We start from the raw sequence: 27,335 nt of genomic DNA, 5'->3' as shown, positions 1-27,335 counted from the left end.
AGGGCTCCTTCAACTACACCATACTGTCTCTATTATGTCCAGACTGTCTATCTGGGACCAATTAAAAAAAAAAAAGCATTTTAAATCTCCCGAGTATTTGCTGACCTGCATTCCAGTCCCTCTGAGAGAAGTGAGTGAGAAGGTGGGGCAAAAGCACGGGTCCAAGCACAACTCTTTAGACATGTCTGCAGAGAAAGATGAAAAGTAAGATTCCTGGGAAGGAGGTCTTACCAGTGATGTCTCTTTTCAAGGTGTGTATGTAACAGGGAATGGGGAATTTCTGGCTATGAAGACCCCACTTTTGTTTTGCTTCCAGGTTTCCTTGGTGGTTTCCAAATTAACTCTACTTCCCAGGACTAGGAGTTGGTGATTCAAAGCCCCAGGGAGGAGACAGAAAGGAAGACGGCAGAAATGATACATTTTCCTGGAATCCTTGGGGCTGGGAATTTCTGGACTGATCTGGGCCCCTTGGGGCTCTAATAGATTGAGAGCTTGGCTCCATCCTATAGTGAGGCTTCCAGCAGGATCCCCAACACCCCATTGAATATAGTAGACTGAACTCTTTCCCAAATCTCATCAGCTTCTAAATCCAAATTTACCACTAAATACTGTGCGAATCACTTTGCCACTTGGCAGAGTTTTCCTATCTGTAAAACAGGAGGAAACAATCATAAGCCCACTGAACCACCAAGCTCCATAGGATCGTAGGGATAACCTAGTTCAAGTCTTTCATTTGAAAGATGAGGAAACTGAGGCCCAGAGAGAATTACTGCCTTGCTAAGTAAGAGTCACGGGGAATCTGTGACAGGACAAGGCGCGGAATGATCTGCTCCCATTTACCTCACCCAGCCGATGTGAAGAGAAAACCACAAAACATGTGGAAGCATTTTAGGGTAAAAAGTCGAATGCCTTCCTGAATGCAGGCGACCACTACCATTCGCATACTGCCTCCTTTCCCTTAGCTCTCCCCGAGCCAAGCAGGGGAAAGAAAGATGCCTGTTTCCCTCTGGCCCAAAGGGCCCCAGGCAGGCAGGCCAGCGCCGGAGAAATGGGGGAGGAAGGAGAAAAGGCAGTAGGGTCTGCCCCCGCCTTCCCCCTACCCCCAGGTACCGCAATCTGCCGTCAATCCACACCGATGAAAAGGGCACTTCTTCCCTCCCCACCTCCCTCCTTCCCCTCCGCCAATGGGGAGCCTGCCGAGAGCTGCGGCTCCACCCCCCTCCATTCTTAAGGCCTCAATCAGCCCCTTCCAGCGCCCACAGAGCCCGAGTCAGGGGGCGGGGAGACGGAAGAGACGGCTCCGGGGCCCCAGCTTCTCAGCTCCGGAGCCCCGCTCCCTGGCCCGTGGCGGGGATGGACTGAAGCGCCGCCCGCCCGCCAGCGATCCTCCGGCCCAAGCCCCGAAGCGGCTGCAGCCAGAAGAGTCCCCCGATCCTGCCTTGGGCCGCCTGCGCCGGTGAGTGCGAGCCCCACAGCGGGGCCAGGGGCTGCCCGGGGTGCTCCACATCGGGCTCCTCTCCCGCCCGGCTTCAGAGTCAGGCTGGGGCGGCCGGGGAGGGGAGGGGAGCGAAAAATCTTGCTGACACAGCCCGCGGACTGGGCAGACTCCAAGAAACTGGAGATTTATCCAGAAACAGGATAAATTACGCACGCGCGCGCGCACTCACCAACACACACACATACACACACACACACCTGGACACCCAAAGACCTCTCACAACAAACTTAGAGGGGTGATACAAAACTATTTTTACCCACACCTGGATTTAACCTTAGAGAACACACACACACACACACACACACACACACACATATCCTCTCCCCAGACTCAATCATCATAAAGGCTTTCCTTCTAGACTTCCTCACTGCTTTAGAAACTTAATAGCTCCCCACAGGTCACTGACCGACGCACCGCTCCTGAGCTCCTGCCTGTCCCGGGGCTGTGCATGTGTGCACTTATGTGTATACTGCACACACGTTGATAGACAAAATAAACACCACCACCCCGATCCCTCCCGCCAACTGTTCCTGTAGGCTTCTACCAGTTTTATGAATTAAAGCCTACTGAGATGGCCAGGAAGTGTCTGTCTCCCTTTACTCCCCCCGTCTAGGTTCCCTATATGTGTGGTGGGGGTGGAGGGCACTCCTCTTTCTTGGGAGTTTGGGCCAGACCAACTTCTGTAAACGTGGATGATCTGAGGGCAGTGCCTTTTATAATTCAGCTCTCCAGGTCTGACTGATCTCCAGAGAGTGGCCATTCTCATCCTCAGCCCCCAATCCTGAGATGCCTTGGCCTTAGCTAAGGCACTCCTTTTGGCAGCTCTGCCTCCTCCCATGGGACCCCCTGAACAGCCTTAGAGCTTGTAAATCTGGATTGGTACTGGAGAGTGGTCAGAAGACAGGGACACTGAGGACTGTGTTCCACCCCAACCCTTCCACTTCTGCAGAGAAGAGCCTCAGGGGTCTCTGAGAAGTGTAATAATTCCAGGTTTCCAACTTAATGATCCAGTGCCCAGTCTCCTTATCACTTGTCCCCATCAGAGCCACCACCGAAACCCTGATAAGATCCAACTGCCTTGGCCACTGCTGAATGGGCCCAACAGCTCCAACAGGGAAGTAGCAGCATTCCTATATACTTTCCTCTCCAATTATTAATGATTACAATTCTGGGAGTCAATCAACTCTACAGCACTAGGGTTTCTGGGTTCTGTGGTTTCTCTCTGTCCAGCAGTTCCAACAGTGTGAGGCATTAATATTCCTGTTGCCTTTCTTGGGGTCCCGATCTGGGGTAATGGAGGACAGAGCTCTCTCCCTGCCCTGATGCTGAGAGGTTGATTGTATGGTGTGTTGGAGGCAGCACTGTACTAGAATTCGTGATTCCTGGGTTCTAGTCTCAGTTCATCTCGGTGACCTTTGGTGAGACACTCCATTCTTTGGAAACTGAGTTTTTTCTTCTGTAAAAATGAGGGGATTGGATTCCATGATTTTTTAGTTATTTTTCCGGCTTTAACCTTCTCTGTTCTATGAAGTACTGGCTCCTTCAGGAGTGGGTGGCCAAACAGAACAGCCCAAACAAGTGTGCTGGGGATGAGAGTGAGGAGGAAGTCCTTGTGAGAATACAGACACATGAAGTGCTCTTCCCTGAGCACTCAGTGCTTGTTGGAGGAGCACCATTACAATAGGCAAGAAGTGGCCTGTATTGGTCCCTAAGGCTCAGGAATCCTGGTTTTAAAGGAGGTGGGGTGGGAGCTGGGGGGAATCCTAGCTCAAAATGAATGCTATGCTAAGAGATGGGATGTTTGGAGGGTCCAGTAGGGCTGGCTGGGGGAGGGGAGAGTCAGGGATAGTAGCAGAGGTACTGGTTGGCCAGGGACAGGGAAGCAGCCCCCATTCTCCTGCCTTGTTTATTTTCTTCTCCCTTTGTCGAGTTAGACCCTGGAGATTCTGTAAACAGAGTGTCAGAGGCAGGAAGAGGGTTCTGTTAATAAGCAGCCCGGCTGGACTCCCTCCAGAGTATTATCTGGCTTGGAGGGCCTGAGAGGAGGGAAGGCAAGAGAGATGTGGGTGCATGTATGTGCCAGGCTGTGAGCATGGGGGCCTGGAATGTGTGGGGCTAGGAAGCTGAAGTACTGTCCAGACCGATGCTCCGAGTACACCCTAGGATAAAAGCTTGTGGGGTTTGGGGTGGAAGCAGCAGTGGCAGAGAAGAAACCCTGACCTGGAGGGTGAGCCAGAGCTGGAAGTGTACAGGTAGGGAAGAAAGGTCCTAGAATATTGCCATGTGGCCCCTAAAGGGAGGAGGTATAGAACGGATGAGAGGATTTATTACTGAAAGAAACCTCAGAAGTCATCTAGTCAAACTCCCTCATTTTACAGAAAAAGAAACTGAGACCCAAAGAGCCATTTCAGTAAAGTGTGAAGGCTGTAGGAGGTAGAAACCCCTGCTGATCCCCGAAGCAAAATTCCTGACCTAGGGAGTAAGTACATGGAGGGCTCAAGAGGCTTACACCGAGCCTCACCTCGGGATTCAGAGACAAATCTTGTATCAGTCCTTGTCCAAGTACCAGGCAGATGCAGCGAGCCACCCGAGAGCACTGTCCAGGTTCCGTCCTCACTAAGAGACTGTACTTCCTTCTTGCCAGAGTGCCTGGCTCTTGAGCTCCATCAGAGGGAGGCAGTGTGGGGTAGTGGAGAGTTCTGGATCCAGAATCAAATGCCACTGTATGACAATGAGCAAGTCCCTTAACGTCCCTGGGCCTCAGTAAAATGGGGGGGAGGGGTTGGAGTAAAGGGCATCTAAGACTTCTTTGTACTCTAAATCTCAGACCTCAGGATCCGATTCTGAGAGCAAGAGAAGCACCCCCAAAATCTCAGAGCTGGAGGGACGTGACAGCCATCTAGTCCAACCCCTCTACAGTATCCCAGATGAGTGGTCATCCAGCCTTTGCTTGAAGACCTCTAGTGACAGGGAACTCACTACCTTACAAGAGAGCCATTCTATTTTTTTTTTTTGATAGCCTTAAACACTGGTTCTCTTTATGTTAAATCAAGACCAGTCATGCTCTTATTGGTAACATGAAGCAGCCTAATTATGACCACCATATGATTACAGTTAGGCTCCTTAGGGAAATTTACCTAGCCCCAGGAACGGCAAGGAGCAGAGATCTAAAGGGCCTTAGGATCATTTTACTCCAGCAGAGGATTTTGCTTTTTGAGAGGAATGGGTGAGAACTCATGCCCCTTTTCTTGAGCCCAATAGCCAAAGGAGGACAAGCTTCCAGGAGCCAGGAGGGAAATAATACTCCCACGTGGAGCAGAGAAGAGAGCAATGAGGATGCCTAGGGAGGGAGGTTCTTTATCACATCTTTCCTGGGCACTGAGACTTGCCTGGAGCATAGGAAGGAAAGGCAGTGTTATTCCCTTAGTCGTTCCCTGACCAGTCAGTTCTTGGACTAGCCTCTACCTAGCACCCCCCCACCCGCCCCCTGTAAATGTGCCATCCACCCTGCCCCAGCTTAAGCTCTGTTGGGCTGCCCTCAGGAACCCCTCACCCTGCACCCTGGGAGCACAGCTCCTGCCTCCAAGGGCTGGGGAGCCAGAGGGGTGGTGCTGCCAAGAAAACCCGCTCCCCTCATCACATAGGAATTCGAATGAGTTTCTGGAGAAAGGGGGCGGCTGTGTTTGTGTGCGTGTGTCTGGAGGAGGGAGCGTGGCCTAGTGGGTGTGCTTCGGCGCGTGGGCCTGTGTCTGGGGTGCACGTGACTGTTCAAGAGTGCATCTGTGGGGGGGAGTGTATGTTGGGGGAGGCTTAGGGAAAAGGCAGAGGGAGGAGCTCCAAAGCTCAGCCCTCCTTTTTTATCAGCTTCCACATTCCTGAGACAGCCGGATTGCTTTTCCCCTAAGCAGGCCTGGCCAGGGAGTTTTCCTCATTCCAGGCACCTGGGGTGGGCGAGAGGTCCTGTGGCAGCTCCTCTGGCTTTGGGAACCCCAGTCTGAGAGGGGGAACTCTGGAGAGGGGGGGTGGAGAGAATCAAGAGTCAACACTGGGTGCTGACCCAGGTGGTGGCAGACAGTTCCCAAGGGAATGCAATAAGCCAGAAGCATTCCTTTGAGGCTGCCTTAGAGATTTAATTAAATAGAAGGGGCTAGTTCCTGAGGAGAAAGGGGATAGACAGTGGGGCAGCTACTGACCTCCTCCTCCTCAGTAAATAAATTCTGCTGATATAGGAGCAGAATGGGACATGTTTGCTGCTTGCAAAAATGAGGAGCTAGGGAATGGCTAGAGTTGGGGGTCAGAAAGGATAAACCCAGTTCAGAGAAAGGGCTGGTTCTAGGGCAGTGATCTGGTGCTGTTTCCCTTTGTGGATGTGGTGGCTTCCTTTATGTCTCAAGACATGAGATGAGCTGTAGGGCCAAGGAGACCACAGTATGTGTATGTGGTGGTAAGGAGGAAAGGAAACAATATGACTTAACCACCCTTCAGGTGGACCAGAAGAATCCCAAACCCCAGACAGGGACTAGAGACCTGCCCACGGGGGAATAGTAGCTGTCTGGGTCCCTGGCATACCCACAATTTATGCCCCTCCACCCACCAAATCCCAAAGCTTCCTCTGGCCTAAGATCCAGAGAGAGATGTCTTTTTTAACCACCTTCCACCTCGAGTTCATGTCCACCCTTCATGAGTCAGGTCGGTTGTGGTGCCAACTCAGGGTTAATTGCAGGTCTTGGACTGGCTAGGCTAGAGGGGGAGCAGACCCACCCCCAGCCTCGCCCTCCCAAAAGGTGCTTAACCACTGGGTTAGGGCTGGGCAATGTCAGTGACTCCCCGTCACCTCTCACTCTAGCTGATTAAGGGGGAGGCACACAGGAAAAGCTGGGACAATAAGGAATGTCGTTCTTCTGCCAAGAACAAGGCCAACCTTGGACAGTGCATTCCAAAACCCAATAAAAAGGCTATTTCAATTATCTGTTGCTTTGTAGCCTCTTCACCTCAGCCCTCTCCCATCTCCCACCCCATCTGAGTGGATAATAGAGCTTGCCTAGACCCTGTAAAATCCATACGGGACACCTGCCCAAACAGAGGGATCAAGATGCCAGGATTCAGGCCGTCAGCCAGCCTGGGGCATCCTGCCCTCAGGTGCCCTCCTGGGGATAATGATTAGCCTTAGTCATTCAGCTCCCTACCCCGGGCCAACAGGTTTGGTGGCTGGAGTCACTAAACTTCTTGGTATGCACTTCTGAGCAAGGCTGGTGCCTCTGCCTTGTGTGGCAGGACAAGCTGAAGGTGGGGTGGCAGTGACAACACAGGCCATTGGCATTTCCCCCCTGACCACTTAGCCTGTTCCTTAGGGGAGGTCAGAGTCCCTTCTGAGGTTTAGGGGGATGGTGTTTGGCAGCAGGAGGACTGCATCACTTTATTTCAGTCTGCCTATGGCCCTCCACAGAAGCTATAATAGTTCCAGCCTTCAGGCAGTTTCGGAGATCCCAAGGGATGGTACTCACAAGTCTGGACATGAGTCTAGGTGGGGTACAAGCAGCTGTTTTGGAGAGAGTCAAAGCCATCTGCATTTTCCTTTGGCCGTGGGGTCAAAGAGAGTAAGCCCAGCGACTCACGCACTTAATTGCTGAGCCAGGCTCTTGGAGACCTTGGAACACTGTAGCTCTTGGGGCCAGCCCTAGCTCCTCAGGAACAGCAGCCAGGACCCCAGTCCTCTCTGTCTTCTCATTCCTACCCACATTTCCTAGAGATGACCCATCGTGGGTCTGAGAAGAGGTGTGGTGCTGCCTCAGCCCAGGACGGAGACACGTCAGCAAAACCTGAGCCCGGGTATCTTGGCTCCCTGCCTGTCCCCGAGGTGGAGAGGGAGGGGTTTAGAAGTTCAATGGGGACAAAGCCCCCTGCCAACCTTGGCCTATGGTATTTGTACCAGTCAGGCTGAACAGGACAAGTAATCGCTGCCATGAGCCAGTCCACAAAAATAAGGGATGGGGTGGAAACTGTTTAATTGAAAGTCTTGGGAGATGAAAGACTGAGATGCTTTATCAGATAGCCTTGCCTAGCCTCTCAAATAGGCTTATTTCTCCAGAAGGAATCAGGTTTTCTCAGAGCAGAATTCTGGGAGTTAACACAATTGACCACCCTAATTCCTACATCCTCAGGCCCAGCTTTTCCTTCCCTTAAGCCATGTTCCCTATCTTCCTTGACCCCTGCAAAGGAGAAGAGGCAAGGGAAAAAGGGGCTGCAGTGGAGGGGGTCTTTGTGTATGCAGTACAAAGGGTGTGTGTGTGAGGGGGAAATTGAGGAAGGACAGGGTGTATGCAAAACAGGAAGAGTGTGAATTACAGGAGTGTGTGGTTAAGGGAGGAGGTGTGTGAGGCAAAGGGTGGATCGTGTGTGTGTGTGTGTGTGTGTGTGTGTGTGTGTGTGTGTGTGGGGTGAGTGAGAGGACAGGGATGTGGGTGCCAGAGTCCTTGGGCCCTGTGTTTGGCACAGGGATGAGTGTGTACACGCTAGGGCTGGGGTGCACTGAAGGCTCTCAAGAAAAGAAATGAGGCATTTCCTTGGTGTTATTCATCCCCTCCCATGGGCCCTGAGGTCATGGGTTGGAATGGCCTGTCCAAAGGAGGCTCAACCCCCACTCCACCCCCTCATCAGTCCCCCCATCTTGAATCATCTCCTGGAGGGCCTCCTCTCTCACCCTTACTTCACCTCATGTCAGAGGGGATCCGCCCAGCACGAGGGTCATCCACAGCAACTGATGCCTTGGGCCACATCCCCTGACCCAGCTAGCTCCAGACAGTCCTGTGAAGTGAGCAGAACAAACTGCTCGACACCCCTGAGCTGTGTGTCCTGGGGTTTGGAGGCACAGGTACATGTGGAGATTCTCCTCCCCCGATTCTGAGCCTGGGGTCATGGTGCTGTGAGCATACAACCTACTCTACTGCTCTCTGTACCCAGTGCCCTGGCTCCTTCTGGACTCCTGAATCCAGGGTGAGTTTCCAGGAGGTTGGTTTTCACGAGAAGACAAACCCAGCTCTTTAAAGCAAGGCCGGGGGAATGGGGAGGAGAGCAGAGGTAAAAATCAGGCTAAATCAGGACTTGATTGGGTCCCCACAGCAAACATCTCAGAAGCCTCTGCCTTCCCCATCCCCTCCCCCTCTCTCTAGGAGAGAGCCAGAGTCCATCATTCCCCCCAATTCCCCCTAAACCGGCCCCAGGTTAGAGTATCCGATATCAAAGCACCAGACTCCTAGGTTCTGTCTGAGCAGTTATGAACCCAGCCAGGGGCAAACACACTGCTTATAGCCTGAGAGAGTGTGTGTGTGTGTGTGTGTGTGTGTGTGTGTGTGTGTGTGGCTTGCGCCAAGTATACATACGCAGGACACTGCGCACCGGACCCACACAAAGAACAATAACACCACAGAGCTATAGGACACTTTTAAATGTCCACATCCAAACTGCATAAGCATCTCTCAACTGACCTGTAGGATACTCCCATGTGGAAATCAAAGCAGGGATTATTATTGCCATCTGACAGAAAAGGAGACTGGGCTGGTGAGGACTGAATTGCCCTAACCAAGTAAACATGGTGTCCAAGGCAGGATTAGAACCCAGGCCTCCTAAGACCATCACACTTTTCTCTGCTCCCCATGACCTAGCCGTACAGACACACCTCATCTACCTCTCTACCTCCTGCTTGCTATCAATGAGAAGACGCTCTCACAAGTGTCAGGAGAACCTAGGAGGGAGCCCTGAGCTTGGGCAGGCTTGGTAGTGATGCATTTTGCTTGTTTTTTAGTGTAAGGTAGAAGAGTTAATGTCTTAGCGAGGTATTCTGGTATGCTGCAAAGATGACGGAGACTCAAGTTCAAGCCCTAATTCTATGAATCCCTGGCTGTGTCAATTTTAACAAATGCAACCTGAATCTTAGTTCCTCTCATCCATAAAATGGGGAAAAGAATATCCCCGTTTCAAGATCAAATGAATTTTGTATGTAAAGAACCCTTTATTCTTTAAGACCTATATAACTGTCAATTATAATTAGTTAGCAGCAGGCAGGCAATAACAGGAGTCCCTAGGTGGGGACTGCAGAGTCATGGAATTAACCCCAGCTGGTCCTCCCAAGACGGGCCCTGGGGGACCCAGCGGGGGAATTGAGCCGATTGCCTACTATTCTGCTCCTCCGTTGCAGCCAGGGCCAGGTAGGGTTTCACATGGCTTTCAACTAGAGTCCTGCACACTCCAACCTTGTAATCATTTTTCAAAACCCTAGGGCTAGCTAGCTTCTTCTTTTCATCCCACTCTAGAAGTCTGGTAGTGGCTTTGGAGTTAGAAGACTAGGGTTCAAATTTCTGATTCTGACACTTAGAGCTGTATAACCTTGAATACATTACTGAAACTTCATCTAGAAAGTGGGGAGGGTAATATTTGCCTTATTTACGTCAGAGGTTTATGAAGACCAAATGAGATAATGTATGGAAGGTGCATTGTATGCTATACAGCACTACATAAATATCAGTTATTACTATTACCCTTTGAGAAGCTGATGGGGGAGTTCCAACCAAAGAAGAGAAAACAGCCTCTTGGGAAAGAACTGACTTCAGTTTCTCCTTTCTGCTCAGGATATTCCTTGGCTCAGTCCCTTGCACTCCTCCTGTCTCCCTTCCCCACCACCTCCAGCCTCGCATTCCAAAGCTTATTACCTGTCAGCCAGATGCCCACTCTGGACAAATCCCCAGCTCCCCCTTTAATTATTTTGCTTATTAAAGGGGCTAAAAGACAGATGAATTGAACTAAATCATCAACTCCTGGGTTTTCCTGTTGAGAGGCCCTAACTCACTCCAGACAAAGGCACTTCCTACCCCACCCTCTACCTCTGCAGACCAGGTGTGGGCCACTAAGAGCAGATCACAGTTGAGACTTGGGCAGTAAAGAAGGGAGTGTTTGACAAGACCCACAGAATGGCTATTTCCTTCCTAAGCTCTGGTTGTGTTGCTGTTAGGACACACAGAGCTCCAACCCAGGGATCTGAGAGGGGCAGAAGATAGGCAGTCAAGAGCGGGGGAGCCACCATTGCTGACATCTGGAGCCCAGGCCACACCCAGGCATCTTCTGACTCAGTGGAGGGAGCTGGGGGCAAGGGGAGGAGTAAAGATGAGTCCAGGAAGGGGTAGAGAAAGAAGAGATGGGGGGGAGGGGCGGGAGGCAGAGTAGATCATCAGACCCAATTAGCTGCCAGGAGACTGGAATGGGGCAAGAAGCCAGAATCAAGTATAGCCCAGCCCTAAGGCACATGGCATCCAGTCATAGAATATTAGACTTAGAAATGGCTTTAAAAATTATGTAATCCTATTTATGGATGAGGAATCTTTGATCCAAAGGGAAGTGACTTTTCTAAGACACATCGGAGCAAAACCTAGACTACAACTCGAGTCTTTTGACTTTCAGGCTGGTGGACTACTGCCATGTCACACTGCTCATGCCCAGGGTATTTACTTTAGGTTAGTAAAGACTTGGAGGCAAGGCTGAGGGGATGGGGGTGAAGTAGCCAAGGCCCCCCAGCAGGTGAAGTGACCTTTTGCATCCGTGGGCTGCAATGGTTATAAAAGCAAGAGCCTGAAGTGGGAGGAGGGCCAGGAGGGAAAGCTGTGCCAATGTTCCTAAGTGGCAGGTCCCTCCAGGCCTGATGGGAAGGCCAGCATTCAGCTCTAGATTAATGATGATTTGCCTTTGCCCCAAGCCTGGGCCCCAAGCACTGGAGGCACAGGACTGAGCCCTTGCTGGTTTGGACAAGAAGGCCGACCCGCTTCCCTGGCAACTCAAATGGCAGAACAGATGCTGGGAACAGAGGTTACCAAGCTGGGACCAGTCTCCCTCACAGACATTTCTGCTGACAAAGGGTAAAAGCAAGGGAAGAGATGGGGCAGTCTTGGCTGAGTTGTCTGTTTCTCCCCTATAGTAGGTCAAACCTGTTAATTCTTTTAGGTCCATTCTGGTCTCTCCTCAAAGCCCTCATCAACTTGTAAAGAGGCTACGATGGTAAGGGGAGACTGGATGGCACCGTGGCAGAGGAGGCTTAAAGCAACTCTGGACTCTAGCCTCATGATGGGGCTCTGTGGGGAGCACTTTACAGACAAGACTTAGGAGTAGTGGGACTTAAGACCATAGAGCCTATGCCATGTCCTGGGTCAGAGAATCAGAGTTGGAGGCTGGACCATGAAGTCCTAGCCGCCTAGTTAGTCTTCTCATAAAGTACCACATTTTAGGAGCAGAGAAGCATGTGGAGTGAGACCCACAGAGGATTCAAGATAGCACAGAGATGGGCAATGGAAGAGAGGGGCTAATGGATGAGAAAAACATCCATGCAGTTGTCCCTGATTTAAGTAGGCATCTCTAAGGTCACTTCTTGGATTTGGGGTGACATGGTACAAGGAAGTAGAAGATCTGATGAGTTATTTTCTTTTCAGAGACGCAGGCAGTCTGACTTGTCCAAGGACAGGTATGGGTAAACCGACTGCATTTCAGAGAGGCCAAGACAAGCTACATGTCCAAAAGAAGTTAAGATCAAGATGTTCCTGGTTCCTAAACCTCGTGGTCACAGCTCTGCCAGTGTGTCCCAGCTCCCTACTTACCATCCGTCCCCCACTTCATGCAGTCTTCTATGTTATTCTGGACATTTGTTCAGGACCCAGAAGAGAAAGTCAGAATCTGGGGCTGTTTCCCCTAATATGGACCTCTCGGACCCTCTGGTCAGGGAAGCAGGGCTAAGGCTTTGGGACAAAGGGCTCTTGTCTGTGACCTAGGAAGAAAGGGGAGTGTTCAGAGCTCACAGTGGGAGTGAGCTCCCCAGACAGTGCAGGCAAGGACTTCCCCTTTGCAAAGTGCTTAATCTGCTGTCTCCTATGCCCCTAAGGTCCCTGGCACACCCAAAGGCAACACTAGCCTCAGCCCTCACATTTATGTAACAATTTTGGAAGGAGGAGAGCAAAAAAGTGTGGCTGTTGACCCTGGGCCTCTCATAAAGATACATCCTCTGCTCAGGATGCCTAGGGGGCCACAACTTAGGCGCTCTTATAGGCCCAGGTTCCCAAGAGGGTCAGAGACAAGGGCATGATTGGCCCCTGGCTCGGCTCTGCACAACCCACTGTGCTGGAGCTGCAGGCACATAGCATGGACCACACCTACTTCTGGTGTTTCTCACTGAGATACTGTGTTGGGCTGTGGAGGAGATGTGACCTGTGCTGGGTCAGGGAGGGAAGACTGGAACTCAAGGTAGGATCCCAAAGTGCTGGCTTACTGTGTACAAGGGCAAAAACAGAACAGTCCCTGCCTTCAAGAACCTTATGGTCTACTGTGAAGATAACCCAGATATACAGATAAATAAATGCAATGTAATCTGAGGGATAAAACTCTAACCACAGAGGAGTTCTTATGTAAGGCACCCTATTCTGAATTTGAGACGACAGAGGGAGACAGTCAGGAGTTTGTGGGGGATATACAAGAGGCCAAAAGGGGTTCAGGTGGTCCCATGTGGCTGTCCCAGGTGTAGGGAGCTACCTTCATGATCTCAGTGTCTCTGAGAGCCCAGAGACCCAGAGCCAACAAGGATGAGGCTTTTCCCAGGAGATTCTACACTACGCCTGCTTCCAATTCCACATTCAACCTCAGAGATGAAATGGAAGATGTGGTGGGGTGGAGGAAAGGCAGGAACAGAAGGGACATTCGGAAAGCTAATCTCCTTTGGCTGGGGCCCTCTTCCTGTCATCATTCTTTGAATAGCAATGCGGTCACCCCCAAGTATGGAAAAACTTGGATATAAAGTAGGAAGGGGAAAGAGAAATCAGCTCTCCTTCTCCCAACCCCACCCCTATAAACGAGTCTGGCTTCTAGGTGAAAGGCCTGGCAGTCACATACTGGTGGCTTCAATAGCTTCCATCCCGGGCAGGTTGCTGACTTAACAAGTGGAAAAACACCAATCCCAATAGTTTCCACGTGAAGTCTTCCCAGCTGCGGTCTTTCCTCGTGCTCTTGGGGAAGGAGGAGAGCAAAGGAAAGAAGTAAATTGGACAGGCAGCTGCTGATGTTCAGATTTTTTTTCCCTGACTAGCACCTTGGCCTTCCCCTTGTCTCCCAAGCTCAAGTCGGCTATTCACAGTGGCAACTGTGTGCATCAATTCATATGAGAGAACCCCAACATTACAAGGGGCTCTCCTCAAAGAAAGAGGCCTTCTCTCTGCTGGAGTTTTGCTATAAAAGTGAATAAAGAAGTCTGTTTGTGGAATGTCTCTCTTTGGGCTTAGAGAGAGAGAGAGAGTGTGAGTGTAAGTGTAAAAGAGAGGTCAAAACTAGGTGTTCCTGAAAGGTATGCTCGGAGCTGTTTTCCTTCTTAGCTACTTCCACAAGTCCTTAGCCTCAGGGAACCTGCTTTCTAAGTTAAGGAAAGATTTAGGTCAGAGAACAGAAAAAAGTGAGGCCTCGCCAGAATGGATGACAGATGACTGATGGCGGCTGTAGGTTGTCTGTTATTTGCAATTTCTGAGGTCAGGATTGATCCCTATTTGTCTAGGATGGAACAGGACAGGTGAACCTTGCTCCAAAAGAGAGGGATAATCTTACCAGTTCTTGTTCTCTGTCTCCCACCCCAGGGCCAAATCATGACTGCCAGGTTAAGGAAGATCCTGCTGCCACTGCTGCTGCTACTGCTTTGCCAAGGGCTACAGGCGCAGGGATGCCCAGCAGGCTGCCAATGCAACCAGCCACAGACTGTATTTTGCACTGCCCGGAAGGGCACCACGGTCCCTACTGATGTGCCCCCAGACACAGCTGACCTGTATGTCTTTGAGAACGGTATCACCACATTGGACTTGGGAAGCTTTGTCGGCCTCCCTGCCCTGCAGCTCCTTGACCTGTCACAGAACCAGATCACTACCCTCCGTGGGGGAGTCTTTCAGCCACTAGCCAACCTCAGCAACTTGGACCTCTCTTCCAATCAGCTGCAGGAGATCACCAATGAGACCTTCCGGGGCCTTCGCCTGCTTGAGCGCCTCTACCTGTCCCACAACCGCATCCATCACATCCAGGCAGATGCCTTCGACACTCTTGAGAGCCTTCTAGAGTTGAAGCTGGAAGACAATCAGCTTCAGGTGCTGCCCCCACTGCACCTGCCTCATCTGCTATTGCTGGACCTCAGCCACAACCGCATCCCAGCCCTGGAGGCGGGCACCTTTGGAATGAGCAACATAGAATCGTTAAAGCTGGCTGGGCTGGGGCTGAGTCGGTTGGACGAAGAGCTGTTCTTGGGTCTACGGAACTTGCATGAGCTCGATATTTCTGAGAACCAGCTGGAAGGGGCCCCTGCTGTGCTTCGGGGGCTCCGAGGCCTCACCCGCCTCAATCTTGCAGGGAATACTCGCATCACCCAACTGCTGCCCGATGACCTAGAAGGTCTGGAAAACCTGCAGGTGCTGGACCTCAGCAACTTGAGCCTGCAGGGCCTCCCTCGGGACTTCTTTAGCCGGTTCCCCCGGCTCCGAGAGGTCACAGCTGCCCGGAATCCCTTCAACTGTGTGTGCCAGCTGAGCTGGTTTGGGCAGTGGGCCAGAGAAAGCCGGGTGATGATATGGAGTTCTGATGAGACAAGGTGCCACTTCCCCCCCAAGAATGCAGGGAAGCTTCTCCAGCACCTTGACTATGCAGACTTTGGCTGCCCTGCTACCACGACCACTGCCACTACTGCCCGGCCTTCCACCCCCTGGCCAACCCTCTCCCTTACCAGCCTACCCCCAGCAGAGCCCAGCACCCAGGCTCCCACTGTGGCCCCGTCTAGTGGAGACGGCCCCAGCCTGCTCTCTGTCACAGCCCCCACTGGCAGCACTGGCCCCCAGCTAAAGGACTGCCCTGCACATACCTGTCTCAACGGTGGCACCTGCCAGCTCAATGCCTGGCATCACCTTGAGTGCTTGTGCCCTGAGGGTTTCTCGGGTCTGTATTGTGAGGCGAAGACCAAGCGGCCCACCCTGCCACCACCACCACCCACTAAATTGCCAACTCGGGTGTCCCAGCTTAGTATTGAGCAGGTGAGCGCAACCTCCTTGAGGGTAAAGCTCAAGAATTACACCCAGAACAAGGCCCAGCTCAAGGGTATTCGCCTGACCTACAGAAACCTCTCAGGCCCTGACAAAAGGCCCGTGACCCTCAGCCTTCCTGCCACACTCTCTGATTATACAGTCACACAACTTCGGCCCAATGCCACCTATTCCATCTGTATCGGGCCTCTGGGTGGGGCACGGGGACCTGACAGCGAGGAGGCCTGTGGGGAGGCCCGTACTTCCCCATCTGTTCGCTACAACCATGCTCCTGTCACACAGACCAAGGAAGGCAACCTGCCACTCATGATAGTGCCTGCGCTGGCTGCCCTGCTCCTCGGGGTGCTGGCCGCAGCAGGAGCAATGTACTGCCTACGCCGAAGGAGTGCCCAGGACAAAGGGCGAGGCCAGCTGAGTGCAGAGACAGGACCTATGGAACTGGGGGGGGTGAAGGCCCCACTGGAGGACACAAGCCCCAAGTTGCCAGAGTGCGTTGGGGTGCCATCAGGTGGCTCTGAGTGCGAAGTACCACTCATGCACTATGCTGCTGGCAATAACAACAGAGCCCCTGTTTCCAAGCCCTCCTACTTCTGAATCCTGACTGGGTCAAGGGAGCCACCAGGGTCCAACAGCCTTCTCTGGCAGCCTTGCTGAACTACCCAGAGTTTTGTTTTATTGTCCCCAACCATGAAGGTTTTAAGGTCAGCGTGGCAGGCAGCCACAGGTAGTGAGAAGGGCCCAGGCTGGGAGTTAGTAGCTCCTGGGTGTTAGTCCTGGCTCTGCCACTGTGTGACTCTAGGAGAGTCACTCTCTCTGGGCCTCAGTTTCCTCATCTGTAAAATGAGGGGGTTGGACTTGATGATCTTCAAGATCACTTCCAACTCTTTGGCTTCTCTGATCCCAGCTCCCCCACCCACCCACCCATCCCCAGCAAGGTGCAATCTCCTGGAGCCACACAGCCTTGCCCTCCTCTGTACTCCCTCTCACGTCTGGAAGCCTCCTGGGGTAGGAAGAGCCCATGGGTGGCCCCTGTGTGCTGGTAACATAGGCGTGAGCTTCTCAGGGGGTAACTCCCTTCCCCCTGAGAGGTCTTAGGGGCAGGGGAGGGTACAAAAAATGAAGGAAACCTTTTGGGAGGTGAGTAGGGTCCAGATGGGGAAGATAACTCCTCAAGGGTGCTGACTTTCCAGCCTCAGCCTCAAGGAAGCGAAGGAACAAAAGAAACTGGAAAGAAGATTAAGGACTTTTTTTTTTTTTTTCGGAAAAATATTTATATCATATTCTTTCCCATTTCTTCTGGGAAAGCACTTTTCAAACCCAGAGGCAAGGACTTTGGTTTTTGTTAATACAGAAGATGACATGAAGGCCTTTTGTAATAAAAATAAAATAAATGAAATAAAATCAGACATCAGTCCATGGAGTTGGCCCCATGTTGTGGCAGGAAATTGTGTTGGGGACTTTTTGCTGCCTGGATGACCAGAGCTAATTTCTGGCTTCTCAGGAGGATGGGTGGGACTGTGGAGTCAGGGGACATGGGTTCAAATTCCAGCTTTGCTAATTGAGCAGTGTTATGAGTCTTTTAGGAAATGAATAACTTTAGGAAAATCATTTTCCCTCTCTAGGCCTCAGTTTACTCATCAGTAAAATAGGGAGATTGGACTACATGACGTCTAAGGCCCCTTTTAGCTTCATATCCTATGGTTCTAAGAGTCAAGGCACATAGAACGCCTGGACTTCTTTTCCTATCTTTGGCTTCTTTCAGGAGACAGAAGTCTAGGATTGGGATACACCCAGTAAGCTGTGCTCCAAGTTGGGCTAAGAGACTGATGGTAAAGTAGACTGGGGCAGATTGTAAAGCTCAGGCAGGATCAAAGGAGAGAATGGATGATTATGTTGAACAGGGCTAGCTGCCATTGGTAGCTTCTCTTCCCAGGTCCCTTAATCTAAAGAGGTGGAAGATAAAAGCTCTGCTCACATCCCTGAGAAGGGAAGGGAACAAGCATTTATTAAGCACCTGTTGTGTGCCAGGCACCTTGCTATGCACTTTATAAATATTATCTCATTTGATCCTCACAACAACCCTGTGAGGTAGGTGCTATTATGATCCCCATTTTTACAGTTGAAGAAACTGAGAGGTGAATTGTCTTGCTCCTGAGGTCACAAAGCTACTAAGTGAGGCCATATCTGAACTCAGGTCTTCCTGACTCCAGGCCCAGGGCTCTATCCAAAGCACCAGCTAGCTGTGGACAGACCTGAGGCCCACCTCATCAGACCACAAACCCAGCTCTTAAAATTCCTTCCTGATCTGTCTGCCACTACCTTCCTTTCAAGCCAGGAATGGATTAGTGCTTCTCTGACTGCCTGTGGCCAAAGGTGCTCTGTGAGGGTCTAACTTGCCCTCTTCTCCCCAGTGGAGAGGGAGGACATCTTGGGAGGTAAGGGAACCCTTGTCTTGGATTCTGACCAGGCAGAGCAAAGGAAGTCCTAGCTCAGGCTTCAGTGCCAATGGATCTATGGATCATAAATCTCTTTGCTATAACATCACTTTAAGCTCTGTGGGGTTAGAGGACAATGCCTGTCTACTCCTTGTACCCTAAAACAAGCAGCTCCAATCTCTGTCTCAAAGATCGGGACTTGGTTAGTGCTTAATTTTCTATCAGTCTTTGGAAGGACAGGTCACAGTTCTGTCAACTTTTTTCAGAACAGCAGCAGGTGCCCCTTTCTCTAGGGTCCTTAGGGTGCTCCTGGCCCCAAGCCTTATTCTCCCCTGGTCTTCCTGGAAGAAAATACAACCCCAGACAAGAGAGAAGACTCATATCCCACTAGCAGCACTTTGGGATATCTCCTCTTTTCTATTTACAGGTATTACTCGACATTCAACCTTGACTGAGAGACCCCTCCAACCTACTGGAATACAGCTCTTTCTGGGTCTATTATCCTACTATTGCCACCAGGTGGTATACTCTAGTATTCTCAAATTTATTGGCCCAAAGGTAGACACCCCTCACCCATCTTCTCCACTAGACAGAGGGTGGATTTTTAAAAGGTTTTTAGCACAGTGACTGGCACATCATAAGCATCTAATAAAAGATTTTTTTCATTCATTCATTGCTAACACTTAAAGAGAAATAAAATAAAAACAGCATTTACAGAGAATACAGAATTGTCACTTTAAGACAATTGAAGACAAATTAAGACTTTAAGGGAAGAAAAAGTCCTGGATGGTCTTGACCTGGATTTGAATCCCTATTAGTGTGACCTTGGATGACTCCATTTCCCTCTAGGGGCATCAGCTTTCTCCTTTGTAAAGTGGGACAGCAGGTGAAAGTGGGGAATAGGGTAACTAGATGTTCTGTAAGGTCACTTTAGGTTCTAAATCCTATGAATTTGGGGGCACAGGAAACTTTTTCTTAGAATCTCATCTGGTCACTAATGGCCAATACCATTCCAGACTAAAAAGTTCCACTTCTGTTAACCTAGCATTTGCCATATGCGCTCGATCTTGCCTCAGGAGTATGCCCAGTATATGGGCACTCCAACCAAACTACTGGCCCTGCTCTTCCTTTTCCAAGCTAGGGCCATCTTGGCCCCTTTCATTAAGGGCTAGAGTCAGTACCTCACGGACATCATCCTTCTGCCACTCAAACTCAACTTTTCCAAAACAGAACTCAATACCATTCCCCTAAAACTCACTGTCTTCTGAACTTTGCAATTTCTGTTGAAGGGATCACCATCCTTCTAGTCATTAAGGATTAAAACCGAGGTGTTACAGATGCCTTATCTCCTTTATCCTGCCTATCAAATCAATGGCTGTTGTTTCTACCCCCACATCATCTTTCTCATATACCCCTCCCCTCAGCCACTTACATGCCCCACAACTCCAGTTCAGACCCTCATCACCTCTCACCTGGACCACTGCATCAGCTTCCTAATTGATTTACCTGCCTCGGGTCTAACTCACTCTAAACCACTTCTTACACAGCTCAGATCTGACTTTGCTACTCCTCGGCTAAATAAGCAACAATGGTTCTCAATGGTTGCTTTTAGGATCAAATAGAAATTCCTGTTCGGCTTTTAAAGCCCTTTAAAAACCCTGCCCCAGCCTACCTTTCCAGTCTTCATGACATAAAGCCTTTCCACAAAGACCTCTCCCCCAATTACCCTGTGTTTATTTTGAATAGTCTTACACATATATGTTGTCTCCTCCTCCCTTAATAGCAGGGATATTTAATTTCTGTCTTTTTGTCCCCAGTGAGTGGTCATATAGGAGGCACTTAATAAAGGCCTATTAAGTAACTGATTTAGTAGAGAAGTTGCTAAATCCTATACAAATGACTCTAGCCCAGAGTCAATGATAAGAACTACCTTACTATCTATTTCCCATTGCTTACACACACACACACACACACACACACACACACACACACACACACACACACACACATTCCTGAAAATGTGCTTCCTGGCATAGTTCATTGACTGTTCAAAAGTAGTAATGGGTGCCCCAGCCCTGGAGGTCTTTAGGTGAAGCTAGGTGGCCCTGCATCAGGGATGCTAGAGAGAGAACTCTGGCTAGGAGCCTGGAAGTCCTTCCAATGCTGAGTTTCATACCCTTAAACCAGCTTCTTTCCTAACTCCTTTCCCTTTCTCTCCTCTTACTACCTTTCTCCTCCCAAAGTACTCCCAACTCAGGGTCCCATAAATCAACCTGACCTTTGCCCACTCCCCAGTCTCTGGGCTTCATCTGAGAACTCTGACTGAATTTTATCTCCTTCAGTTCCCAGCCCCATGGCTCCTCTTATAGGAGCAATGATGCCGTGGATCTGTCCTAATGGAGAGATTTTCACACTTAATTAGAGACAGAAAATTCGAAACAACTCAAGGAAAAGAGGCATCAAGAAAAAAAAATGGAAACAAAGTGGGTGTCCATGGAACAAATTTTGCCATTTAAATGTAATGCAATACTACTGTGCTGTAAGAAACAACAAATGAAGAATTCAGAGAAACACAGGAAGACTTGCATTAAAATGATGCAGAGAAAAAAAAAAGAACAAAGACCCACAAAATGACAATGTCAATGAAACATCATCAAAACATTAAAACTTGAATTAACTGCAATGACCAATCCTGGTTCCACAGAGAACAGATGATGGTATGGGTAAGGTCTTATAAGTGGAATAGCAAATATGCCACTAGTCCAGACCACTCTGTGGTGTGGATTTTGCTTAGGAGTCTTTTGGTGGCAAGGGAGGATTCAACTGGGGGTGAAAGAAGATCTTTTTTTTTTTTTTAGGCAATTGGGGTTAAGTGACTTGCCCAGGGTCACATAGGTAGTCAGTGTCAAGTGTTTGGTCTGAGGCCGCATTTGAACTCAGGTCCTCCTGACTTCAGGGCCGGTGCTCTATCCACTGCGCCATCTAGCTGCCCCAAGAAGATCATTTTTTAAAAGAGGAAGCTTGATAGCAGAAAGCTGATCTAAAAGGGACCGTTGGGTACTAGGCCCAGGAAAATCAAGACAGAGCAGGGCAGGGGTTTGGACAAAGACACAGGACAACTAAATCCTTTCTATAAGTGGGTTCTTAGTCCCTTATCTCTATCATCCTCTAGGGTTTGGTGCTTATAGTGGTCCAGCAATTCCTAGTGGGACTATGCCCAGGATTTTGTAAGAACCCAGGAAATGGGAGTGTCTTCCAGGAAAGCTGTCTGCTTGGAGAGGGGCTGAGCCAGAAAGGATGTGTTCAGTTTGGGATAGGGAGGGTAGAAAGAGCATCAAGTAAACTGGACAGTCCAGATCACTCAAGGATTTTTGAACAGACTAGCATGGTATCTTTTTGGAGTTGTTTTTTTTTTTTTTGGAGATGGGAAGAGAAATGTACTTAATCTCAAATTTCAAAAAATTCCTCCATCTCACCAACACGGTCTTCCTCACCAAAGACAACAGAGAAGTCATTCAGAAGTGTCTAAAGTGACAGTGAGCTAAAGGGAGGGTTTGAAGTCAGAGGCAGTATATAGTTTACTACAAAAACCTTCACTGGGCTTAGAATCAGAAGTCCTGGGTTCAAATCTTAGCTCTGACACTTAAGGACCATGAGACTGTGAACAGTCATGTGCCTGAGCCTGTTTACCCACCTGTAGATTAAGGATAATTATACCTGATACTACCCACTGCACAGGGTTATTGTGAGGCAAGGGTTTTACAAAATGCAAAACACCTGAAAAATGGGATTCTTTTTGTACACTAAATTTCACATGATCCTCCCAACAACTCTGTGAGGGAGGCAACATTATTACTGGCATTTTCAGGTTGAGAGACATTAAGTTACTTTCTCAGAGGAATTGCACTCACTGAACCCTGAAGTCACTGACGCTGTGGATTCTGATCCCATGCTTCTTCTAGGGACCCAGATGCTCTCTGGGTCCCTCAGAGACATTAAATAGTCATTGAGAGCAGGCTAACAGGGGTGTGCTGGAGCCCACTCCCACTGGCTGCTGATTGTGACATTCTCAGTGTGGGCATTTACATCTTGGAAATGCGCAAAAGCTACGAAATCAGGGCTTGATTTATTGCTTTGTGGAAGACTTAAGAAAACGATGGAGAAAATTTAATGGTGCAGTTTGAACTTAAGATGTGTTGTGTGTATGGTTTGTTTTTCGTTTTTTTTTCTCCAGAGAGTTAGCTGTTAAACATTTATCAGCACTTCCCTGGGCAGGCAGTCCCAGTGTTGTTACTCCCATTTGACAGAGAAGGAAACTGATGTTCCAAGAAGGGAGAAGATCTGCACCAGGTCACAGAAACAGCAACTGGCAGAATCTGGACCTGAACCTGGACCTTCTTACTCCAAACCCGGAGCTCTTTTACTACATCAGGCTGTCTCTTCATCAGGCCCAAGAGGGGAAGAAGGCCATAGGCCTTTCTGGCCTTGGGGGCTGTTCTGTAGATCACAGGATTGATGTCCAAGGCAAAGGGTTTGTGGCACGAGCCATCCAGGTGGCTCATCCATCAACTGTGTAACAGAGGGTGCTGTGCCTCGTGGGTAAGGCCGAGCCCCTCCCCAGCCCTAGCTTAGGGGGGTATTTCCTGAAGGGCTGGGTTCCATTAGGGAAGGGGGAGTGAAAAAGGCCTCCCTTCCCCCACTGAGGGGAGGAAGCCTGCTGGGACTAGCTGTCAAAGGGGCCATTGTGGTCCTGCCGGCAGCTTTGTTAAATCACCAGCCCAGATTCCTCCGAAAACTGCTGCTGAGTAAATATTTTCACTGCCAGCCCAAGTCTGTTCCACAGCCCCAGTGGGGAGAGCTTCGCTCTGAAGGGGGCTATAGGAGGGGACAAGGGTGGAGAAGCAGTAAACTGGGGCACTAGGAAACCACAACTGTGTCCTAAACTAGCCTGCTAGCAGGGGACCAGGCCACTGTGGGGTGGAGACAGGAAAGTGAAGGCACTCTCTTCTCAGCTACCTCTCAGCCTCTTCAAGCCCTGCTCAGGGCCCCAGTTTCCCATTCCAGGAAACAGAGTTGGGGAAGGAGGGTATTCTCATTTCTGAGGCTTGGGAGTTAAGGGAAGACCTGGGGGCTAGGGCTGGTTAATACCAGAACCTAGTGGCCCTATGGGGGCTCAATGCAGCTGCATCCCCCCACTGAAATATGAGGAAACTGTTTCCATAGCAACACTTCTGTGAAGCAGGCTGTGCATGGATTACAGTCCCATTTTACAAAAGAGGGAAAATGACTTCCTCAAGGCTGAAGAACCAGCAAGTGGCAGAGCTGGGGTAAGTTCCGTCAGACAAGGCTGCCTCTCCCTGGGCCATCATCATTCTCAGCAGGACCTCTACCTATGCAGTGAAAGGCTTGGAGAACTGTGATGCACAGTGACAGGTCAGGGAGGGTCTTCTGTCTTGTCTTTAAGCAGGTCCACTTTACCTCTATGGCTCTGATGGTGGCCAAAGCCCCAGATTTCAGCCCAAGATTCCCCTTGGACAAGCACTGGCCCAAGAGTGAAGTCTGGTGTTCTGATCTTGGTTTTATCAATAACTCAGCCATTACATTTCTGCAAGATGGTGGGGTTCCCCACGGGAAATGCCGGCTGGGTTGACTGACCCCTTCCCTTGCCCTGAGTCCGTGGTGGGATCTCCCCGGCCCCAGTGAGTAGGGGACATCCATAATATAGTGGACTTGGAGCTGAAGGAGCTTGCATCACTCTAACCACCCAGTGATCTTAGGCAAGTCATTTAACCCTCATGAACAACTGCTCCATGCAATGAGTGTTTGATCTCCAACATCTTTCCCTTCCAGATCTAACATTCTATGAGATTCTCTAAGCCCAGAATCCAGGGGCTAACACCCATTCCTGCCACTCAGATCATCCCATCTCTAAGTCCTGTACAGGAGGAGCTAGGTCTGGTCTAGAAGAAAGAATCTGGCGTTAGAAGGGAGGAGACTTGGGTTTTAGTCCTGGCCCCACTACTAATTCACTATATAACTTTGGAAAAATTTACTTCTTCCATAGAAACGCTGTAGGCATCTACACAAGAGGCTTAATAATCTCTTGCCTACCTTGCAGGGCTGCTGTGAGGAGAATACAGTAGACAGTAGCTGGAAAATGCTTTGGAAAGTGAAAAGCATTATACTAATGCATAGAGTTGTGGGGGCAGAAAGCCAGGCCCAGGTGTGTTCCCTAGGCATGAGGCTAAAGGGGTAGGGAATGGGGAGTTGGCTAGGTGCAATGGAAGGACTGTCCACTCCCCAGGAGAGAGAGAAGGAGTTGAGAGAAAGCTCAGGACCCCAAAGCCAGCCCAACCCCTGGTCCTCCCCCCATGAGCTCTTGTAAGAGCACGCACTGTTTTATCAAAACAAAGTAGGATACTCTGAAAAATAGGGAAGGGAAGGAAACTGGGGAGAAAAAAGGAGGGAGAGAATGCCAAGCTGCCCGACCACCGGCGCCCCGCTGTTGATGCCATACAAACCATCCATTAGAGGCCGGAAATGTTTGGCCACTTCCAAGACTAAGCTGGGCCAGGAAAGAGGAAAGGCATTTTGGACCTCAAAGACAGCCTTAGGTACCTGGGGCAAAAGTCATGTTATCCCTCAGATATGGAGCTGGAGCCCTGTTGGGGGTTGCTTGCTATTTGCAATAAGTCTCTGGATTTCCAAAGGACTGGCTTTGTTAAGGGTGAAGAGGGTAGTGGTAAGGAGGGAGGGGTGGGGGTGGTGTGTGATGACTGGCGGCCCATCTGGGAGTGATTTGAGAGATTCCAGAGCTCACTGGCCCCAGGCAGCCTGCTGGGCTATTCTTAAACCCTATAATTATGGGACCAGCACCGTCCAGTGGTACTGTGGGTCCTAGAACCATTAACCCCTCAACAGGCCCAGGGGATGGGGCCATGTTGTTGCTGGGGCAGGGGTGACTCAGTGGGGGAAGGGAAACAAAATTGAGGTAGGAGAGGGAGAAGAACCACAACGTTCAGTATCACATGTGCTGGGAGCAGAGCCCAGAAGGCAGGAAACGGTGGGTGGAGGGCAGGGCACCACAGTCTTAAACAGTGATATTTCGATCCCTAGGTGGAGCTCAACGGGTTATTTTTCTAGGCCTGGTCAGCCCAACCTGACAAAGTGAGAGCTGTCAGGAGGGATAGAAGGGATAGACACTGTGCTAGAGTGGTGAGAACTGCAGACTTGGAGTTTTAAGACTGGAGTATCATCCCAAGCTTCCCCTCTACTAATTCTGTGACCTGAAGAAGTGATTTCACTCCCTCAGTTTCCTCATCTGTAAAATGTTAATAACAGTCCTAATCACAGTATCCTTATGCTTGTTCCATTTACCTCACACAGTCACTGAGAGGAAAGAACTTTGTAAAATATAAAGAAATGTGAACTAGAAGGCTTAGACTTTGCTATTTTCTGATTCTGAGACCTCTGTACACAGTAGGTGATTAATAAATGTTGACTGAATTGAACCAACCTGATTCAGGACCCTGAGGGAAGCCATCGAGGTGCGTGGCAAGCAGCACGCCCAGGCAGTGGCGAGGGAATGGACAGATCTAACCACCTCAGGACTCTCATCAAACTGGATCCAATCCAACAATTTATTAAGCCGCTGCTGTGTGCAGAGACCTAACTGCACAAGGCCTGTCAGTGACTCCCTCATATCCAAAGGGTGTCACTCAAGAATTGAAACTTGGCTCACTTCATGTATTACACTGATTAGTTTGTACCCTGTATCTCAGTTTTATCATCATTTGTGTGACTTTCTACTAGCCCATAAGCTTCATGAGAACAGGCATCAGGTTGTCTTCAAACTTTGTGGCTCTTCTAGGCCCTGGCCAAGGGCTCTACACACAGTAGGCACATGGCAAATGTGTGCAGGATGAACTGTGTGTTTGGTACAAGCAGTTTGGTTTCCTTAGCAGAATAACTCTTAAAGGGTATGGTTTTCTGCTCTGTGCCAGGCCTCACTCCTCGGTCATTCCAGCAGGCATGGCCCATCTGCCTTAATCCTCCCTCATGCCCAGCCTCATGATGATGAACCCAGAAAACAGGGAGGAATGGTGCCTCTGACTGGCTGGGTGATCCCGAGGACTTCTCTCTGGGCCTCAGTTTCCAGCTCTGACAATCTCTGCTCTATGTTCAAAGGTCCTTTCTAGCACTCCCATTCCATGTTCATAGAATCGCAGATTTAGATCTGAAAGGGGCCTCCGAGTCCAGCTGGTCTAGCCCTCTCATTTTACAGATTTGTAAACTGTGGGCCAGGGTGCAGTCTGTTACTTAGCTGTGTCATACAAGCCCATGTTATTTCTACTGCTATTTCTTAGACCAGGCTAACTCCTGAGGGCTCCTTCTCAACAGCGACAGTCTGTGATTTTTAGTCCTTAGGTCCTGCCCAGCAGGAGTGTCCTTACAGTACCAGAAAACCTGGTGAGAAAATCCATGGACTCCCATGCTTTGGTCAGAAGTGGTTGATGTGGAAAAGGGAGAGGTCTGTTCCCAGAGTGCAGGAGGAAACAGGACAATAGGCGAGGATCCTGGGTCCCAATGAAAGCTTTGCTGGCAACCTCAGTCCTACCTTTCTCCTATGGGGCTGAGATGACCCCAGAGGGGTGGACAGTGCTTCATACAGCAACCTCCCCGCAATGATACACACACTTAGCTGGACTATATAAATGCTGAAGTAGGGAGGGCTACAGAGTGGGGTTCTGCCCCTCAGGCTTGGTTTAGCTCTGGCTTCCACACCCAGATCTGCCAGGTTCTTATATATGGTGCCGCCCCAACCCCTGACCAGCTGTACTTGAAGTCACTTCTACCTCCCCTGGGCATTATCCCTCTAGGTCAGGGGTTCTTAACCCTTTTTGTGTCATGCTCCCCCCACCCTTGGCAGTCTGTTAAAGCTTAAGGACCCTTTTTCTGAGTAAGGTTTTTAAATACATAAAATAAAACATATAGGGCCACAAAGGAAACCAATTATATTAAAATACAGTTCTCAAAATATTAAAAACAAGTCCACCCACCCTGCTCTAAGTTAAGAACTCCTTGCTCTAAGATGAATCCAGCCTACCTTTTTAACTTAATTTTTCCTGCTACTTCCCTAAATGCACACTTCACTCCAGAGAGGCTTATCTCCTCATTAGTCTCCAACTCTCACCACAAACGTGGTGCTCATTTCTACCCCCTTTGTCTTTGCTTACACTGTTTCCCCTACCTTCCCACACCCCACCCCCACTCACTCACACTCTCTCTTTCCCCTCTCCTCTCCAAATGCTACTC

At 49.9% G+C, this 27,335-nt stretch overlaps 2 protein-coding genes across 3 annotated transcripts in view; one reads left to right on the top strand and one right to left on the bottom strand.

The window, feature by feature from the left end:
- The window catches only part of LOC114041263 (coronin-7-like), a 106,131-nt gene that overhangs the window by 30,795 nt on the left and 48,001 nt on the right, over window positions 1-27,335 (bottom strand). The gene's annotated exons all lie outside the window — the stretch shown is intronic.
- On the top strand, window positions 1,280-17,005 carry VASN (vasorin). Its single transcript, XM_027859628.1, has 2 exons — window positions 1,280-1,456; window positions 14,146-17,005. The coding sequence occupies exon 2, from the start codon at window positions 14,155-14,157 to the stop codon at window positions 16,177-16,179; it is 2,025 nt and encodes a 674-aa protein (XP_027715429.1). The 5' UTR covers window positions 1,280-1,456; window positions 14,146-14,154; the 3' UTR covers window positions 16,180-17,005.

This window comes from Vombatus ursinus, unplaced genomic scaffold, assembly GCF_900497805.2.
Source record: "Vombatus ursinus unplaced genomic scaffold, bare-nosed wombat genome assembly UNPS02014171.1, whole genome shotgun sequence".
NCBI lineage: Eukaryota > Metazoa > Chordata > Mammalia > Diprotodontia > Vombatidae > Vombatus > Vombatus ursinus.
Note: the sequence above shows the minus strand (reverse complement) of the source record. Positions and strands in the feature narration are given on the sequence as shown.

Bases quoted from the DNA above. Each gene is read 5' to 3' on its own strand.
- VASN (XM_027859628.1), top strand. From the start codon at position 14,155: ATGACTGCCAGGTTAAGGAAGATCCTGCTGCCACTGCTGCTGCTACTG.